The 19,622-nt window shown below is 46.8% G+C and overlaps 1 protein-coding gene across 2 annotated transcripts in view; it reads right to left on the reverse strand.

The window, feature by feature from the left end:
- Window positions 1–19,622, reverse strand: part of RHPN2 (rhophilin Rho GTPase binding protein 2) — a 57,512-nt gene that overhangs the window by 23,352 nt on the left and 14,538 nt on the right. The window contains exons 3-4 of one of the 2 annotated variants that reach the window (XM_082366497.1): window positions 7,472–7,600; window positions 4,742–4,817 (exon numbers count right to left, since the gene is read on the reverse strand). In XM_082366497.1, coding sequence (XP_082222623.1) covers window positions 4,742–4,817; window positions 7,472–7,600 — 205 coding nt within the window. Of the gene's footprint in view, window positions 1–4,741; window positions 4,818–4,939; window positions 5,271–7,471; window positions 7,601–19,622 lie in introns of those variants that run through there. The other variant, XM_082366498.1, reaches the window with a different exon arrangement.

Consider the following 19,622-nt stretch of genomic DNA (forward strand, 5'->3'; position numbering starts at 1 on the left):
TATGGGAAACCATAGGATTGTGCAGGACCTCCAGAGCCACTAGAACCACAGAGTTGAAGGGTCAAGGGGGAGAAGGAGCTATGGGAACCTGGAGAGGTGGCTGTCTGAGGTGAGCATCCAACAGCCACGAGGACCTTCCCTGCTCGGGGCGGGGGGATTGTAAAAGGTACCCAGCTGAGGGAGCTGAGGAGTTAAAAGCCCCGACTTCCCTCTCTTCCCATCCTCTCATCTCCTGCTGTTGGCTACTCCCCCTCGGACACACCCAACAGAAAGCCACAGAGCAGGAATCTGCTGCTGCCCCCCCCCCCCCCCCCCCCCCCCCCCCGGCACAGAGCAGGGTAGAGGAGGGCTGAGGGGGAGGGAGGGGCACGCAATGAAATGGACAGCATCCAGCACCACAGATGGATTCTTTTTTTTTTTTTAATTTATTTTATTGTATTTATTTATTTTTGGCTGTGTTGGGTCTTTTTTGCTGTGCGCGGGCTTCCTCTAGTTGCAGTGAGCGGGGGCTACTCTTTGTTGAGGTGTGTGGGCTTCTCATTGCGGTGGCTTGTCTTGTTGCGGAGCATGGGCTCTAGGTGCACGGGCTTAAGTAGTTGTGGCACGCGGGCTCAATAGTTGTAGCTCACTGGCTCTAGAGCGCAGGCTCAGTAGTTGTGGCACACGGGCTTAGTTGCTCCGCGGCATGTGGGATCTTCCGGGACCAGGGCTCCAACCCGTATCCCCTGCATTGGCAGGTGGATTCTTAACCACTGCACCACCAGGGAAGCCTCACAGATGGATTCTTTATACATAGTTCAGGGGAAACTGGCTACCCATTTTTTGGTGAAAATAAAAAGTACTACACCTCATTGTTTTACACACAAATTCCTGATTGATTAAAGATTTAATGTTAAAAAATTTTAAAGCACTGGAAGAAACTATAGTAAAATATTTATGTCTTCTTGATGTGGAGAATGCCTTTCTGAACACGTAATCAAGGAAGAATTGTTCAGGGAAGAACTGTTAAGCTTAACAACATAAAATCTGTTTGGAAAAAAAAAAAGATATACTTTTTAAACTGGTATTGCTTGTAAAACAAGTTAAAGGAGAGAACCTACTGGGAGAAATATTTGTAACGTACATAACCAAGCATTACTTTCCTTCATACGTAAAAGAACTCTTAAAAGCAACTCTATGGTAAAGCAGACAAAGGACAGAAATAGGTATTTCCAAAAGGACACATGTAAAGGACAAATAAACAAAAGCGGGAACTCTAGTACTGATCAAAGAATGCAAACTGTCATGATATCATTTTTGCCTGACCTCACAAAATCAAAATGATAAGCAATACCCAATGTAAGCAGTCATACACTGTGGGAATGTAAGGCAGGACCACTTCTGGTGGGTACTTTTTTTTTTTTTTGGCTGTGCTGCATGTGGGATCTTAGTTCCCTGACAAGGGATCGAACCAGTGCCCCCTGCAGTGGAAACGCAGAGTCTTAACCACTGGACCGCCAGGGAAATCCCTAACATGTATCTTTGACCTACCAAATCCTCATCCAGAAATTTATACAAAGGGAATATTCAGCAAAGTGTGCAATGTGCTCAGAGAGCTGCTGACAACAGTATTTGAAAGCTGCCTTAAGAATGAAATTGGGACTTACCTGGTGGCACAGTGGATAAGTCTCTGCACTCCCAATGCAGGGGGCCCGAGTTCAATCCCTGGTCAGGGAATTAGATCCCACATGCATGCTGCAACTAAGAGTATGCATGCCACAATTAAGGAGCCAGAGAGCTGCAACTAAGGAGCCGGTGAGCCACAACTAAGGAGCCTGTGAGCCGCAACTAAGACCCAGCGCAACCAAATAAATAAATAAATATAAAAAAAAAAGAATGAAATTAATAACTACCTTATTTAGCACCTACTACCAGAAGACACCATGCTAAGCCTGAACAGATCACAGGAGTCTCACAGCCTCCTAAGGCAGGCCCCTGATCAGAGGACAAGATCGGGTGCTCAAAGATTAAGTACCGAGCAAGTTACATAGCTCAGTGGGGAGACGGGGGGCGGGGGAGGGAGGTGTGTGGCTGTGAGGGATCTTTACGTGTCTTGATATTTTCTGAATGTTTTGCAATACTGTTCTCAGTCGGAAAAATAAATTAATAAAGACATATTTAAAAGCAAAAAAAACCCATGAATTCTCTGAAAGGGAATTGACTTTGATCGTGTTTTTTTATGAAGCCATTTTAAAGTCCATTTATTTAAAACAGAAAAAAATCAGACCATGAAGCTTCAATGACCATTAAACATCACATGGATACACAGATTTGAAAGACAACTTGAATTGCCCTAATTCAGTCGGCCAAACTACTTCTGTGGCACCTGTGTTACTCTCAAGGACAAATGTGGAAGGAAAAACAGAACATCCCCCAAACATTCTCATTTTTGTATGACTGACATTTGTAGAGTCCTTCTTAGGCTAAAATGACATGGCTGGAAGCCTCAGCTGAATAGCACTTGGCCATACCCACAACATGTGATTTTTTTTTCCCCCACTGGCTTTAATGTGAATTCAGCACATGACATGTTTGGATCCTTACAGATGCCCATGAAATTCCCAAGTTTCTCCAAGAGTCTCCCTTTTAAATGCCTGTGTTCTTTATTTTTATTTTTTGGTAACCTTTACAATTCCTTCCAAACTCAGACATTTTGTGGTTCTAAGTATGTCTTTTTTTTTTTAATTGAAACATAGTTGACTACAATTCTATGCTAGCTTCAGATGTATTACATATGATTTGACATTTGCATACATTATGAAATGATCACTACAGCAAGTCTAGTAACCATCTGTCACCAAAGTTATTACAGTATTAGTGACCATATTCCTTAGGCTGTATATTATAACTCCCTGGCTTACTTATTATATAACTGCAAGTTTGTACCTCTTGATCTCCTTCACCTACTCCGCGCCCCCCGCCCCCAAATGCCTGCACTCTTGCAGCTCTGGCACCAAGCAACAAACTAAATCTTAAAAGAAACTATTCTACAAAAGCAACTAAAACATTTCCACAGACGTAAGCATTGTCTGGAGTCTCACAGACCTATGGCAAGTGTCACATCTAAAAGTTCAGGGGACCTGTGAAAAGCTGCCATATAGCTGTGGATTGTTTCCTACCCAGAAAATAAAATCTTTGGCAATCCTGCATCCAGCAAGACTACCAATGTCCCTTCTCAAACTCCAAAATAAACCCCAAACTCACAGGGCCCGGGACCTGGATTTAAACAAGCAGCAGTCCACAAGGCCATGAGTGAAAGGGCTTATATGTCAAGGGACTCACGCAGTCTCTGATTGAGATTGGAAGTCAAGTGCAAAGGCTTCTGAAGCATTAACCAATTGCTTTTTAAAAGGACAAATTGTGTAGGGCCCAAAATGCCATATAATCATTTTTTTCTTTTGTAAATTAAAAGCAGTCCAAGATGAGTCAACTAACAGGATTACTGTGAAAAGAAACAAAATTCTCTGAAGCATTTTTCACGATGCTGGGATTCATTCCTATACACCATGCCTGTGCTGGAAAGCTCAGAGACAGGAACTACCTTCCATCTCATCGCCACTTTCTCCTCCTAAATGGAAGTTTGAGGTGAGTCAGTAAAACTCAGAGTGATGGATGTGGGGCGAGGAGAAAGAGGAAAGCATTCCAGGCACGGGGAGGCCTCTCCTGGCCCCAAGGCATCTCTGGGTGACTCCATCAAAACACATCTTCCACTTCCCACCTGGATCCCCCACTGAACCACGGGATCCAAAGGCAGGGCCTGTGACATCAACAGCACCCTGCACAGTGACAGACACAGATGGGCCTACAAGTACCGCTGCTTGCCAGGGACTCCCTGGCTTAAGGGAGGCCAGATACCCTTCACTTTAAAGATGTGAATTGTGCGGTGTGTGAATTATATCTCAATAAAGTTGTTATTGGAAAAAAAAAAAAAAGATGGAAGGAAAGAAGGGAGGGAGGGAGAAAGAGGGGCAGAGAGAGAAAGAAAAGAGAAGGTAGACATCCAGGAATTAGGGAGGGGGGGGATCCATAAACTCTAGCTATTCAAGTATTTAAGCTATTCAAGTATTTACTTTGTTTTGGTGTTTTTTTGTTTTTTGTTTTTGTTTTTTGGCCAAGCTGCGTGGCTCGTGGGATCTTAGTTCCCCGACCAGGGATTGAAACCAGGCCCCAACAGTGAAAGTGCCAAGTCCTAACCACTGGACCGCCAGGGAATTCCCTGATTTACTTTGAAATGTATCAAAAAATAAAATGGATTGATGTATAGATTCAGGGAAGCATAAATGGACGAATACGTGATAAAGTGACTATACAGCAAAATGTTCACGGGAGAACCTAGGTAGTGAGTATACAGGGATTCACCGTTAAATTCTTTCAATTTTTCTATTTTCAGAACAAAATGTTGAGGGACAAAAACTTTGGCTATTCTTCCAAAAACGTGGCCTAAATTGGTTATATACCCTCTTTGACTAGCCTCCTGGGGTGGACTGGCCCGGATTTCCAACCCCTTCCCCAGAAGCCTCAGTGACCAGATGAAAGAGAGCACCTGTAAGGACGGCACAGGCTCTGTGAGGGGGCTCAAGGCCACCCTGCAGAAATCAACTGACAGTCGGCACATTGAGCCTAAGGCCACTCGCAAGGGATACACAACTTCTACATTTCCCTTTTAAACAGTGAGTCCAGTGCCCCTTGCTTTGAGATTTACCTTGAGAACGACTGAAAAGTCAATGTCCTTGGTTTCCTTCAGGCCAAGTGGAATCAGGGGAATCGTAAATGCCTCCCTGGAAGGAACACAGCAAGGTACATGAACATCCGTATGCCGGCCACTTTGCACCCCCCGGCCTTCCCCCAGCAGCCCAGCTCACGTCCCCACCCGCTCTCCCCTCGCCAAGCTAGCACACACCAGTTCATTTTCCATAAAGAACACTCGGGTCACGTCCCCATCTCTGTTCCAAAACTGGTCCCGGTCCCCGGCAACTTTTAAACAACCTAGCCTAACACATGAGGCCCCTACCAGCTCCACCCTGATTTAACCCTCCAATCGCTACACTTCTTTGAGTAACTGTGCTGAGAACCTACTGTGCACCCGGGGCTGTGCCTGGTGTGCTCACTGCTCCACCATCTCCACCCAACCCCCATCCCCCTCCGCCTCTCCTCACTGCAGCGGGTCCCATCTCTCCTGCAGCCCTCCAACCCTGGGCTCTCAAGGGCCTCCTCCTATACGGCGTATCCCTCTAGGTGTCCCATCCCCATCACAGGAAGGCCTTGAGGGCAGGGGCCCCATCTGACACCTAAGTGCACCTGGCTCCCAGCCCTGGGTCAGACCCTGACCGGCTGTTTCCCCTCTACCTCCTCTCCCCGCACTCACCAGCTGGTTACCCAACAGGTCGCCCTGGGAGTGGCCTTAGGGGCAGAGCTAACAGGAAGTGAATGGGGCTCAGCTCTGTTTTGCAAACAGGGATTTCGCTCCCTGACCTGTAACAGGAGACCTCCTGGGGTTGCTCAGCCCAGCCCGGGGAGGAGGCCAGGAATGCAGGCAGGGTGAGTGGACAATAGGTTGTAAGCTGAAGCTGCCTCTGTGGGGGACAGAAAACAACAGGGCTAAGCTGAAAGCAGGCGAGCCCCAGCGGGGTGTATAGCTTCCCCAAAGCCCTCTCCTGACGGAAAGCTGGATCCTGCTAGAAGGAGATGAAGCCAGGCCGTGCTGCTCTCCTCTGGGCCCCAGCATGCTCCTGGCCTGACCCCCACGGGGCTGGCTCTCCCTGTGACTGTCCAGGAGCAGCCACCGTCCCGAGGCCTCCGGGCCAGGGCGCCCCGCCCTCCATCTTGCGCTAATATAACTTTTTCCGTAACTTCCGGCTTCTCTGTGTTTTCTCATCTGCACAATGAGATTGTTTCTTCCCTGCCTACCTCACAGAAATGTTTAAAAATCAACCATGCTGAGAAAAAAACAATCTGCTTTGAAAACGGGAAGAGGGGCAGATGGAAATGCAAGGTGTCATTATGCATCTGCACATCTCTCTCCCCTCTTCCCAATGCACAGGGGACAGACCGGCCACTTTAGAGCCGCACCGTGGTCACACAGGGGCCTTAACTGCATGTCTCTGGGGGACACCCTCGTGATGGACAGCCCTGTGCTTCAGTACGGTGAGGGGGGAATATAAAACATCCTACATTTATCACCAAAGTTTGGTCCGGCCTTGTTTCCTCGAGGAACTTTGACCTTCTGGGCAAAACACTGGAATTTAATACCAGAGCATAGGCTGGGGGAAGCTGTGCATTGACTGTTCTGATTAGGTGTCAGACTGCACTGGGAGCCCACAGGTAAGCGAGGCAGGACACACGGGCTGGCTCATGGACAGTCACCAAAGGAGCAGAGGTTTCACACGTGACTCAGAAGAACACCTCGGGGACAGTGCAGAGGATTGGGGACAATCAGGAAAAGCACATTCCAAAGGTGACTCAAGGTTCCCCAACATTCTCCTTCTGTTAATCCAGGGAATTATTTTCTGACTGGGTTTCCCCTGGGACTCCCTTACCTTTTGAGAAGTACCACTTCCCCACACAGAAAAGTATGTAAACTGTTCTTTAGAGCTCAAAGTTTTTTCTTTCTTTTTCGGCTGCCCCACGCGGCATCTGGGATCTTAGTTCCCTGCCAGGGATCGACCCTGCGCCCCCTGCGTTGGAAGCACAGAGCCTTAACCACTGGACTACCAAGGAAGTCCCCTCAAAGTTATTTCTTCTTAAAGATGGACTTTTCTTTCCAAGGTAGCTCACCTTGGGGTGGGAGACTCTCTGAGCTTTTCTGAAGGTCACACCTCAACATCTGGTCTCCTATAAACACTCCCTAAGGGATGCTTCTGAATTAGAACATCTGTTTCTCAAATATTTAATGGGGGACATTTCCAAAGTGTCTCAGTCACACTGTCTCCTCAGGGAACTTGCAAAGGTCTCATAATCTTTGATATAAAAGGCAGTTTATATGTTTTTGTACTCTTATCAACAGAATGACCCAGAGTCAGACCGTGTGCATGGTGCTGAGGCTGACAAGGAAGAAGGCAGGGCTTCCTGGGGCCCATCTGGCAGGCTGGCTCTCAGAGCTAACCACAGCCGCCCTTCCAGGGTATCTTTATGACCGAGCCACCACCCAGGCCACCTGAGAGACACCATCTCCCCACCTGGACCCAGCCACACAGCTCTCCTGTAAAACTATGTCCCGTGTGTCCCCAGGACAAATAAATGCCTTCTTGCCCAACTGGCCAGGTATTTCCAACAAACTCCATGGGTTCATCCCTTTAATTCCTACACCTTGCTCAACCCCAAATTGGATCAAAGTGGGGTCTGCCACACCCTCAGGCCTATCTGTGCACCATCCCTGATGTAGGCATGTTCCAAGGCTCAGAAAGTATCCAAAAGAAGTGTTGCCCCCACTTACTCTGTGCTCTGATAGACTCCCACCGAGATGTTGAGCCCCTCCAGCTCTTCCTTAAGCATTTGCAGGTCTGAGTTCAAGAAGCTCAGTTCCAGGCGCACCTGCTCCCGTACCTTTTGGTTCGTGGCTGCTCTGTTAAAAGAGAGGGGGGAGAGAAGCATCCTCAGCCAAGCATCCCAGCTGCCGGGTGAGCAGATACCCCAACCCTTGTCCCCGTAGGGAAGTTCTGAGGGTCTGCCTGCAGATGGAGGAGCCAGATGTGATCAGATAAGGTGTCTCAGGGATGCTGGGCACCTGCCCCATTTTGAGCCACACCTGCCAATAAATGGACCTAGGATATAGCCAATGACACTGAGCTGCCTGACATGAACGCTAAGACCTCTCTGTAAGAATTAGCCTTGAGAAGACAAAAAGGAGTTGCTCCTAGTCACCCATAACAGACCATAAATTTTCCCCTTAAAAGGAAATGGATGAGGGCTTCCCTGGTGGCGCAGTGGTTGAGAATCTGCCTGCCAATGCAGGGGACACGGGTTCGAGCCCTGGTCTGGGAAGATCCCACATGCCGTGGAGCAACTAGGCCCGTGAGCCACAATTACTGAGCCTGCGCATCTGGAGCCTGTGCTCCGCAACAAGAGAGGCCGCGATAGTGAGAGGCCCGCACACCGCGATGAAGAGTGGCCCCCACTTGCCGCAACTAGAGAAAGCCCTCGCACAGAAACGAAGACCCAACACAGCCATAAATAAATAAATTAATTAATTAAAAAAAAAAAAAAAAAAGGAAATGGATGAGAAAATAGAGGCGGTAACACTCCCCAGTTCATCCTATGAGGCCAGTATCACCCTGATCCAAAACCAGAGGAAGACACCACAAGAAAACAAAACAACCAATCAATATCCTTCATGAATACATATGCAAAAATCCTCCATAAAATATTAGCAACTTGAATCTAGCAACATATACAAAGGATTATACATCACGACCAAGTGGGATTTATCCCAGGAATGCAAGGTTGGCTTAATATCCGAAAATCAATTAATGTAACATACTATATCAACAGAATAAGGGACAAAAAATAAATTGTCATCTCAACAGATGCAGGAAAAAAAGCATGTGATAAAGTCCAACACAGATTTATGATAAAAATCCATAACAACCTAGGAATAAAAGATAATACAAAACTTGATAAAGGGCATCTACAAAAACCCACAGCTAACATCATACTTAATAGTGAAAGATTGATGCTTTCCCCCTTATGATCAGGAACAAGGCAAAGATGTCCATTCATGCCACTTCTAATCAACACCATACTGGAGGTTCAAGCCAGCAGCAACAAAATAAATAAAGAAATGAAAGGCATCTGGATTGAAAGGAAGAAGTAAAACTGTCTTTATTCACAGCTGTCATAATCTTGCATGCATAAAATCCCCAGGCATCCACAAAACAAATACTGGAACTAATAAATTTAGTTAGGTCACGGGATATAATTCAAAATATACAAATCAATTTTTTTTCTATATACTAGCAATGAGCAATCTTGAAATGAAATTAAGAAAATTTCACTCAAAATAGTATCAGAAAGATCAAAATACTTAGGAATAAAATTAAGAAGCACAAGACTTGTACACTGAAAACTTCAAAACATTGCTGAGATATTTAATGGAGAAACATTCCATGTTTATGGATTGGAAGACTCACTATTGTCAAGACGTCAATTCTCTCCAATTGATCTATCAATTCAAAGAAATTCCAATCAAAACGCTAGTAAGCTTTTTAGTAGAAATTGACAAACTGAGTCTAAAATTTATATGGAAATGCAAAGGGCCTAGAAGGGCCAAAGAAGTTTGAAAAAGAACAAAGTTAGAGGATTTATGCTATCTGATTTTAAAACTTACTATAAAGCCTCAGTAATCAAGATGTGGTATTGGCATAAGGAAAGGCAATGGAACAGAACAGAATCCAGAAATAAATCCTTATATTTATGGTGAATTGCTTTTGACAAAGGTGACAAGAAAATTCAAGGGGGAAAAAGTCTTTCTGACAAATGATGCTGAAGCAATTGGACATCCCTAGGCAGGTCAGTGTCCCCAAGACCACCGCCAGGTTCAGTGATTTACTAGGAGGACTTGCAGGACTCAGGATATAGTTGTACGCATTGCTCTGACTTATTACAGCAAAAGGACACAAAGCAAAATCAGCTAAGGGAAAGGTGCATGGGGTGAAGTCTGAAGGAAACCAGGCACAGGCGCTAAGCGTCCTCTCTCCCAAAGGAGTCACACAGGACATGCTTAATTCCTTCAGCAAAGAGTTGTGACAACGCATGTGAAAATGCTATCTTCCAAGGAAGCTCATTGGGGTATTTACTGGGGGCCGGTCAGGTAGACACCTCTGCCTAGCATGTTCCAAAATTCAAAACTCCTAGGAGGAAAGCGGGTATTCAGTATAAACCACATTGTTTGTGCAAATAGTTTAAGTATAGTGAGCTCCTCTTATCAGTTCTGGGAATGGTGGGAACTCTTCTGAAGTCTAAGTTTCCAGATACCAGCCAAACACCAACCTTGCAAGCAGGGCTTTCTAAGGATAGCCATCTCAGGCCGGCTATGATAACTCTTTTCTGCACAATAGGCAAAAAATAAATCTCAATCTAAATTTTACACCAAACCAAATATTAAGTCAAAATGGATCAGAGACCTCAGTAAAAGAGCAAAAACTCCAAAACTTCTAGAAGAAAATCTTCATGACCTTGAGTTTGACAAAGTATTCTTAGCTACACACCAAAAGCACAATCCATAAAAGAAGAAACTGAGGGCTTCCCTGGTGGCGCAGTGGTTAAGAATCCACCTGCCAATGCAGGGGACACAGGTTCAATCTCTGCTCCGGGAAGATCCCACATGCTGTGGAGCAGCTAAGCCCGTGTGCCGCAACTACTGAGCTTGTGCTCTAGAGCCCGTGAGCCACAACTACTGAGCCCATGTGCCACAACTACTGAAGCCCGTGTGCCCTAGAGCCCATGTGCCACAACTACTGAGCCCACGTGCTGCAACTACTGAAGCCCGCGCACTCTAGGGCCTCCATGCCGCTACTACTGAGCCTATGTGCTGCAACTACTGAAGCCCACGTGCCTAGAGCCCATGCCCTGCAACAAGACAAGCCACCGCAATGAGAAGCCCACACACCACAACAAAGAGTAGCCCCCACTCGCCGCAACTAGAGAAAGCCCGTGCACAGCAACTAAGACCCAACGCAGCCAAAAAAAATAAAAAATAAATAAAAATAAACTGCACATAAAAAAAAAAAGAAATCGATTAACTGGACTCATCAAATGTAAAAACTTCTGTGCTTCAGAAGATACCATCTAAAAAAACAATGAAAAAAGCCAGACTGGGAGAAAATATTTGCAAATTACATATCTGATAAAGAATCTGTATCCAGAATATATAAAGAGTTCTGTTAATTAAATAACAAAAAGACCACTCAATTTTTTTTAATGGGCCAAAGATTTTTTTAAGTTGATAATAATTGACATACAACATTATATTAGTTTCAGGTGCACAACATAATAATTCTATATTTGTATATTTTCAAAATGATCACCACAATAAGTCTATTTGCCATCTGTTACCATACTTAGTTACAGAATTTTTTTTCTTGTGATGAGAACTTTTAAGATCTACTCTCTTAGCAACTTTCAAACATACAATACAGTATTATTAACCATAGTCACCATGCTGTACATCACATTCCCATGACTTATTTTATAACTGGAAATTTGTACCTTTTGACCACATTCACCCATTTCATCTCCCCTGCAGCCTCCACCCCTGGCAACCACCCATCTGTTCTCTGTATCTATGAGCTTGGGGGTTTTTGTTTGGTTTGGGGTTTTTTTTATTATTTTTTAAAATATTTATTTATTTATTTATCTGGCTGTGCCAGGTCTCAGTTGGGGCATGCAGGATCTCTTAATTGCAGCATGCAGGATCTTTAGTTGTGGCATGCAAACTCTTAGTTGTGGCATGTGGGATCCAGTTCCCTGACCAGGGATCGAACCCAGGCCCCCTGAATTGGGAGCATGGAGTCTCAGCCACTGGACCACGAGGTAAGTCCCTAGGAGTTTTTGTTTGTTTTGTTTTAGATTCCACATATAAGTGAGATCACCTAGTATTTGTCTTTGTCTGACTTATTTCACTTAGCATAATGCCCTCAAGGTCCATCCATGTTGCTACAAATGGCAAGATTTCATTCTTTTTTATGGCTAAGTAATATTCCATGGTGTGTGTGTGTGTGTGTGTGTGTGTGTGTGTGTATCACATTTTCTTTATCCATTCATCCATTGATGGACACTTAGGTTGTTTCCATATCTTGGCTATTGTAAATAATGCTGCAATGAACATAGGGGTACATATATCTTTTCAAATTAGTGTTTTTGTGTTCTTCAGATAAATATCCAGAAGTGGAGTACGTAGGTCATGTGGCATTTCTATTCTTAATTTTTTGAGGAATCTCAATACTGTTTTCCGTAGTGGCTGTACCAAATTATAGACCCACCAATGCTGTATGAGTGTTGGGATTGTTTTCTTAATTTATCTTTCTGATAGTTTATTATTGGTGTATAGAAATGCAATTGATTTCTGTATTTTGATTTTGTATCCTGCAACTTTACTGAATTCGTAAAATGGGCAAAAGATTTGAATAAACATTTTACTAAAGAAGTTCTATGAATGGCTAATATGTGCACATGAAAAGATGCTCAGAGTCTTTAGTCAATAGGGAAACGCGTGTTAAAACCATAATAAGATACCAATACACAACTACTAGATTGGCTATGATAAAGAAAACAAACAATAACAAGTGTTAATGAGGATGTATAGAGAAACTAGAACCCTCCTGCACTGCTGAATGTAAATGACATAGCCACTTGGGAAAACAGCTGGGTAGTTTCAAAAAATGTTAAAACATAAACTTACCATACAACCAAGTAATTGCACTCCTAGGAATCTATATGAAAGAAATGAAAACATATGTCCAAACCAAGACATGAGTGTGAACATTTATAGTAGCATTATTCCTAATAGCCCCAAAAGTAGAAAGAATCCAGATATCTAACTGGCAAATGGATAAGCAAAATGTGCTATATCCATAGAACGGAATAGTGTTAAGCAGGATGTAGGAACAAACTTTACCCAAATTCTCAAAGCAGGGTTTCTGCCACCTGCTCAAAGACCTTACAGGTGCGAGCTCATTTTACAGATTGGGAGTCACTGCGAAAACAACTGTGGCAATAACAACCCAGTTCTAAGCCAGGTCTTGCTGAGCACATTTCCTTGAACCATTCTGGCAAGTCCTCAGCCATGGCTCAGGCCAGGTACCAGAACTGTCCTCATCCGTGAAATGGGTCACCAGCCAAGAGCTCCAGCCAGCCAGAGAGACAGTACCTGACCACCTCCTCCTCCTCAGCTGATGAAAATCCATCTACCTGTCATTGGCCTGCTTTGCTCACCACCTGTCCACCTTTCCTCCAGAGAGCAAAGCGCTAAACCACTTCCCCTGCAGTTGGCCCTCTCCCCTGGGGCTTTCCCCGCCTTGCACATATTTGGGCCCATCAGTTTCTCTCCGTGGTGCATGTATATTCCCTTCTCTCTCTCTCTCTCTCTCTCTCCCCCTCTTTCCCCCTCCCTTGCTTCAGCTCGTTCTCCATGACCAACCAACAAGCTTATGCCCCCTCAGAAAGAGCAGTTGTGACCCGGCTGCAGATAGGATGGCACTTGCCCTCTCACTGCCCAGTAAGTTTTCACACATGCACATTTGGACTCCCCAGCCAGACAATGAGATATTGGAAGCTCAGTTGGTGAATGTCACTGGTTTGGGAATTTTTTTTGGAGAAGGACACGATCACCAGTAAGAAATGCATTTAGGGCTTCCCTGGTGGCGCAGTGGTTGGGAGTCCGCCTGCCAATGCAGGGGACACGGGTTCGAGCCCTGGTCCGGGAAGATCCCACATGCCGCGGAGCGGCTAGGCCCGTGGGCCACAACTACTGAGCCTGCGCGTCTGGAGCCTGTGCTCCGCAACGGGAGAGGCCGCGACAGAGAGAGGCCCGCGCACCGCGATGAAGAGTGGCCCCCGCTCGCCGCAACTGGAGAAAGCCCTCGCACAGAAACTAAGACCCAACACAGCCAAACTAAATAAATTAATTAATTAATTTAAAAAAAAAAAAGCAATGCATTTATATCACAGCACAGTACACACATACACCTCCCGCCCCCAAAAACAAAAGTCTCACAAAACCATACTCTGCCATACATGTGATGCTCTCCAATATATTCTGTTCGAACTCTAATAACTTCTCTTTTAAAAACAATAATGTTTGAAACTCTCCATTTCTGATTCTCTGACACCAACTGGGTGCCCAACATTCAATTCAATTCTGACACCAACTCCCAGAGTTAGAAGAGACCCCACAGGTTAAGGGCTCAGTGACACAAGGCTGCTCCCACTTCGGGGGTCAGTCGTAAGCAGGTGGGGGCAGGGGGAGGGCACCTGAACTTCTGACCAACCAGCTACAAATCAGGGGTTCCCACAACCCCCTTCTCAGTTTCAATAATTCACTAGAATGACCCACAAAACTCAGGAAAACATTTTACTTCCATTTACTGGGGTTTATTTTTAAAGGATACAGCTCAGGAACAGCCAGATGGAAGAGATCCACAGGCCGAGGAGGGCGAGGAGGCACCATCCCCTCTCCAGGCAGGCCTCCTTCCCTGCCCCTCCATGTGTTCTCCAACCTGGAAGTTCCCCATCACTTAGGGGTTTAACGGAGGTTTCATTACTTCATTACCGGGGCATAACCGATTAAGTCACTGGCTACTGGTGATTGAACTCAATCTCCAGCCCCTCTCTCCTTCCCAGAAGTCCAGGGGTGAGGCTGAAAGTTCCAACCCTCTAAACAGGCTTGGTCACTCTGGCAAATAGCTCCCCCTCCTGAAGGCCCCCTACCCCCATCAGGTGTCATCGCATTAGCATACAAAAGACGTGCAGGAGGTTCCAAGGGTTTTAGGCTCACTGTGCCAGGAACCAGGCACAAAGACCAAATGTTTATTTTTTATTATACCACAGCAACCCACTGAATTGATTTCATTACACACCGTGGTTCACAATCTGCCCCTTGTAAAACCTGAGCTACAGAGATGTTATTGAGAACATGACTGATTCACTAGCTGATAAAGCCTACGAGGGTACAAGGGAGGAAATTCTCCCAGCCCTCAGTATTGGGAACAACTTCTTCTTAGCAAATGGTCTGCTTCCAGCTAATGGGTATGAAATGTGTTCCAGGTCACATTCCCTTCTTACTGCTTGCCGGAAAACTCGGAGACAAACATGACCCACATCTAACAGAGGATATAAGACCTTGTAGCGTGTACTAGCCTTACTTCCAGCTAAATCCCTTTTAATCTTCTTCCTCCTGCCCCCATATCCTCACTCGTTCCTGTTTTAATCTTACATGCTGTACGAGTGTGTCAGGGTGCCTCAAATACATGTTAGAGTGAGGCAAGACAAACAGTTATAACTCCTGGAGGGCCAAGACCTTTGCCTACTATTTCTCTGTATTTCTCTTGGAACCTGACATTGTCCTTTCCACATGGTGGAGGCTTTCAATTTCAGTTGATGAATGAACAAAGGGCAGAGTAAAAACCACTCTCTAGAAGCAATGGTGTGTGAGTCGGGGATGGGGCTGGGGGTTTGCGGTATGGCGGGGTGTGATTCGTTCTCAGCAACAGAATGGGTCCAGCTTAAATATGACAATTTAGGCCCTAAGACCCCCACCCAAATACCTGGAGAACCTCCAAATATGCCAACTCTTGATTTTCCCACCTCTATATATGGATCTGCTACTTCTTCTAGACTTGGCAACAATTTGAGATTTAGGATTTGCAACAAATCAATGACCTGCTCTTTGGACATGGACCTCTTCACGTGAGTCATGCGTCACTCCGGAAAAAGTTGGTAGCCAGGTGGGGCTCTCAGGGTGGGTTTCCACAATGCTGACCTTAGGGTGCAACGCTGATTCAGAAATGAACCCTAGAACGTGTGCTGTTCCTAGTACAGGTCATGATTTTTCACGGATTCACTGGTGGAAGGGGGTTTCTCGAATGAGGTGCCACCGGTTCAACATGGTGGGTGTGCCCAGTTCCCCCATGCCCCAGCTGGGGGAAGAGCTGGCCCAAAACAGGGATGAAGACCAGAACCTCGGGCTCCTCAGTACTGGTGCTCTGCACCTGGGCTGCCTTTCTGGGTGAAAATGAATCCCTTCTAGGGGCGTTTTTGGAAGAACATGGGTTTTCTCAGCTTTCACTTGGGTGTGCTTCTACTCTGAAACCCCTGTGGTCTGATAACTGATGTTACAGCCAAAAGAGGCCCTGAGACCAACCAGGATGAGGCAGAAGGGTGTTTCAGCCCTTTCCTGCCCAGGGTCTCCCTGCCCACGTTCTCCACAGCCTCCTTCTAGCCTGGACCACTAAGGAGAGGCAGACTCCCTCGGGTTTTTCCTAAAGAGCATACACACACTGCAAAAGTCAAGAATGAAAAGGTGGGACTTCCCTGGTGGTGCAGTGGTTAAGAATCTGCCTGCCAACGCAGGGGACACAGGTTCGAGCCCTGGTCTGGGAAGATCCCACATGCCGTGGAGCAACTAAGCCCATGCGCCACAACCGCTGAGCCTGCGCTCTAGAGCCCGTGAGCCACAACTACTGAGCCTGCATGCCACAACTACTGAAGCCCACACGCTTAGAGCCCGTGCTCTGCAACAAGAAGCCCCTGCTCGCTGCAACTAGGGAAAGCCCGTGCGCAGCAACGAAGACCCAACGCAGCCAAAAATAAATAAATAAATTTATTAAAAAAAAAAAAAAACTTTAAAAAAAGAAAAAAAGAATGAAAAGGTGTCCAACTTACTCTGAGTGATCAAGCCACCATATGTGAACAGGAAAAAGAAGGCCACAGTCAATGATTTCCTGAGGCCACTGACAACATCCAGGCATGTCCCTCAAGTTGGCGCCTCTGAGACCTTTTCCACCATAGACACCCCATGGGATGGATGTATGGTTTCTTTGCCCCAAGTCCAAAATTTCTCTAACATCTCCATGTTTTGTCTTAAAGATGTACATGAATCTGCATTCTGACCCATGTATCTCCATTTATTTTAGTGTAATTTTTCTCCCAAGTCTTTTAGTAAAATTGTCTCTCCAGGAACAGGCTTGTTGACAGGCAACACAGGCTTGTACCAGCTTCACAGACATTACTGGAACAGTTTGGCCTTAATCTGTCTGACCCCAAATCCTGCTCTGCCAGGGATTCAGGAAAGCTAGAGCAAGTATTGCCCAGTGCCCTCATGTGGCCACCTGGCTAAGGCAGCAGATCAGCCGGTCTGGCAGGACACCTGCTTCCAGCCCATCTCTCAGTGTAGAAAGGCAGGCCTCAGAGTTGGTGCAGGCCCCCAAGGCTTTGGCTCGTACACCCCACTGCCCAGACACCAGCCCCGCTCAGAACTGATAGTGTGAGCAGTCATTAACCTCAAGTCACTCTCATACGGCCCAAATCACCCCAGGGCACCCCTGTCCCAGAACTTCATGACCCTCTGGTCCAGAAGTCGCAAACTGGAGGTCCATGGGACTTGCTCACTTGATTCTCAGGGTGTTATTTCTTCCCCCTTGAATTAGTTGCCAATATTTTAAAATTCAACTATCAGAAGATAAAAAAGGGGACAAAAGTCAGATCTCTCTCTTCTCCTGAAAAAAACAAAACAAAGCGAAACTGAAGATCTGGCAACCCTGGCCCTGCCCCCCATATGGGCCACACTGTAGTTGCCCCCTCCAGAGAGCATATGCTCTGCTCTTTACTGCAGTCCCCACCACTCCCTATCGCATCACAGCACCAGTCCCAGCCCCCTTCACTCTTTTCCATGCGCACCTGGCCCCGAGAAGGGAACCTGGAGCCCAAAGATGTTGAATGACCCACCCTTGTTCAAAGACCCAGTTAGTTAAAATTGAACTATGTGGCAACTGGCTTTAAATTTCACAGAGGCCATCTGTTTTTGAGAAACATCACCACGTTTCTACCCCAGCTTTTCTCAAGGGAGGGAAGGGAGCTAGGAAAAGAGAGAGAATATTATCCTTGCTTAGCTTAAAAAAGCACATTTAAAATATCTGATATCTTCCTAATCAGACTCCAGGAAGCTCATGGACTCTTGGCCAATATGGATCAGAGAAGAAGGCCTTGAAGGGGTAGAAAACCAGGCTCCTCAGGGCACCGGCCCAGACTCAAAGCTCCCTCACCGATGCAGGTAAGGACTGGGATCCCCACGTTCCTGCATCCGGGGGGACATTTTCCCAAACGCCCACTCCCCCAAACATTCCAACTGCTCTGCCTTTATCAGGGAGCAACGGTAGGACATTTAGGAACCTGAAAACAGACAGACAGGACGGCAGGGCCCGGTTTATGACTGAAACTACCCTTTGCTGGCAGGGACAATCACCTAATCGGCCGCCCAGAGAAACTCACGGGCCAGAGCTGGGCTCGGCTACACGCCCTATTTGTTTTCGGAAACCGTTGGTGCCGGTTAAGTCAGATTAATAAATACCTCTAGGGTTTCCTCTGACAACATTCCCCAGAGAGGGGCACTTTGAGCTTTTAGGTCACTGCAAGAATCATTAACAACCTCACCCCACCCCCACCCCACCGGCTCAACAACTGCCGACCGGACAATGAGCCTCAGAGAGGCTGTTTGCTGGTGTCATTAACAGAGCAAGACAGACAAAACCGCCCTAGGCCCCGCCTTAGCAACGCCAAGTGCCCTGGCCAGAGGGGGCCTCCCTGACCACCCTCCGTCTCCAAGGCCGCATCACACTGCGTCAGCCTCTATCACATTTCCCTTTCATCGGTGCCCTAGAAAACATCACCTCCTGATGTGACTGGATTTGTTTGCTTGTGTATTTCGGTTTCCCCTACCAGAGATTAAGCATCAGGAAAGCAGGGCCTCGTCTGAATTGCTTGGGGCCTTATCCTCTCACATCTCAGACACGGCCTGCCACTTAGTAGGTGCTCAGTAAATCCATTTGTTGTGTGAATGGACAGGTACAGGGTCAGGGCTGCCCACCTGCCCCCTCGGCCGCACAGCTGGCCTGGCAAGGTGTCAACCAAAATCCAAGACCACAAAACACACCAGGGGGACCACACCTGCAGCCTCCTCAGCACAGCAAGCTCAGCACACGTCAGGCCTTCCCAAAATCGGGAGTTTGGACTTCCCTGGTGGCGCAGTGCTTAAGAATCCGCCTGCCAGTGCAGGGGACACGGGTTTGATCCCTGGTCTGGGAGGATCCTACATGCCATGGAGCAACTAAGCCCATGTGCCACAACTACTGGGCCTGCGTTCTAGAGCCCGCAAGCCATAACTACTGAGCCCATGCACCACAACTACCGAAGCCCACGCACCCTAGAGCCTGCCCGCTGCAATGACTAAGCCCACACGCCGAAACTACTGAGCCGACGTGCTGCAACTACTAAAGCCCACACGCATAAAGCCCGTGCTCCACAATGAGAGAAGCCACCGCAATGAGAAGCCCGCGCAACGCAACAAAGAGTAGCCCCGCTCGCCACAACTAGAGAAAGCCCGCACGCAGCAACGAAGACCCAACGCAGCCAAAAAAAAACCACCAACAAACAAAATCGGAGGCCTCTCTCAAGCTGCACTGGCCGCTGAGGCCCGCTGTGCAGCAGACCTGACAACTCCCAGGTCCAGACTTCTCTGGGGACAGGGACACGGTCAGTCGTTTCAAAAGGTGGAATGTTACCGTATTTTCCCCAGTCAGCTCCAGGAACAGCTTCCCTTCCACCCTGTTACAGAAGTAGCTGGAGGAGAGGTTCCCAGACATTTGGCCACCCCAGGACTTGCTAGTCCATGAGCAACAAAACCAACACAGGCACAGCACTGTTGTTCCTGACCCAGGGGCAGTGGGTTGCTTATATTATTCTTCTAGGCCTTTGCAGTATTTCACAATAAAAATGCATGAAAGTGGAGGCTTCCCTGGTGGCGCAGTGGTTGAGAATCCGCCTGCCAATGCAGGGGGCACGGGTTCGAGCCCTGGTCTGGGAGGATCCCACATGCC

This window comes from Balaenoptera borealis (assembly GCF_965194805.1).
Source record: "Balaenoptera borealis genome assembly, chromosome: 19".
NCBI classification, from domain to species: domain Eukaryota; kingdom Metazoa; phylum Chordata; class Mammalia; order Artiodactyla; family Balaenopteridae; genus Balaenoptera; species Balaenoptera borealis.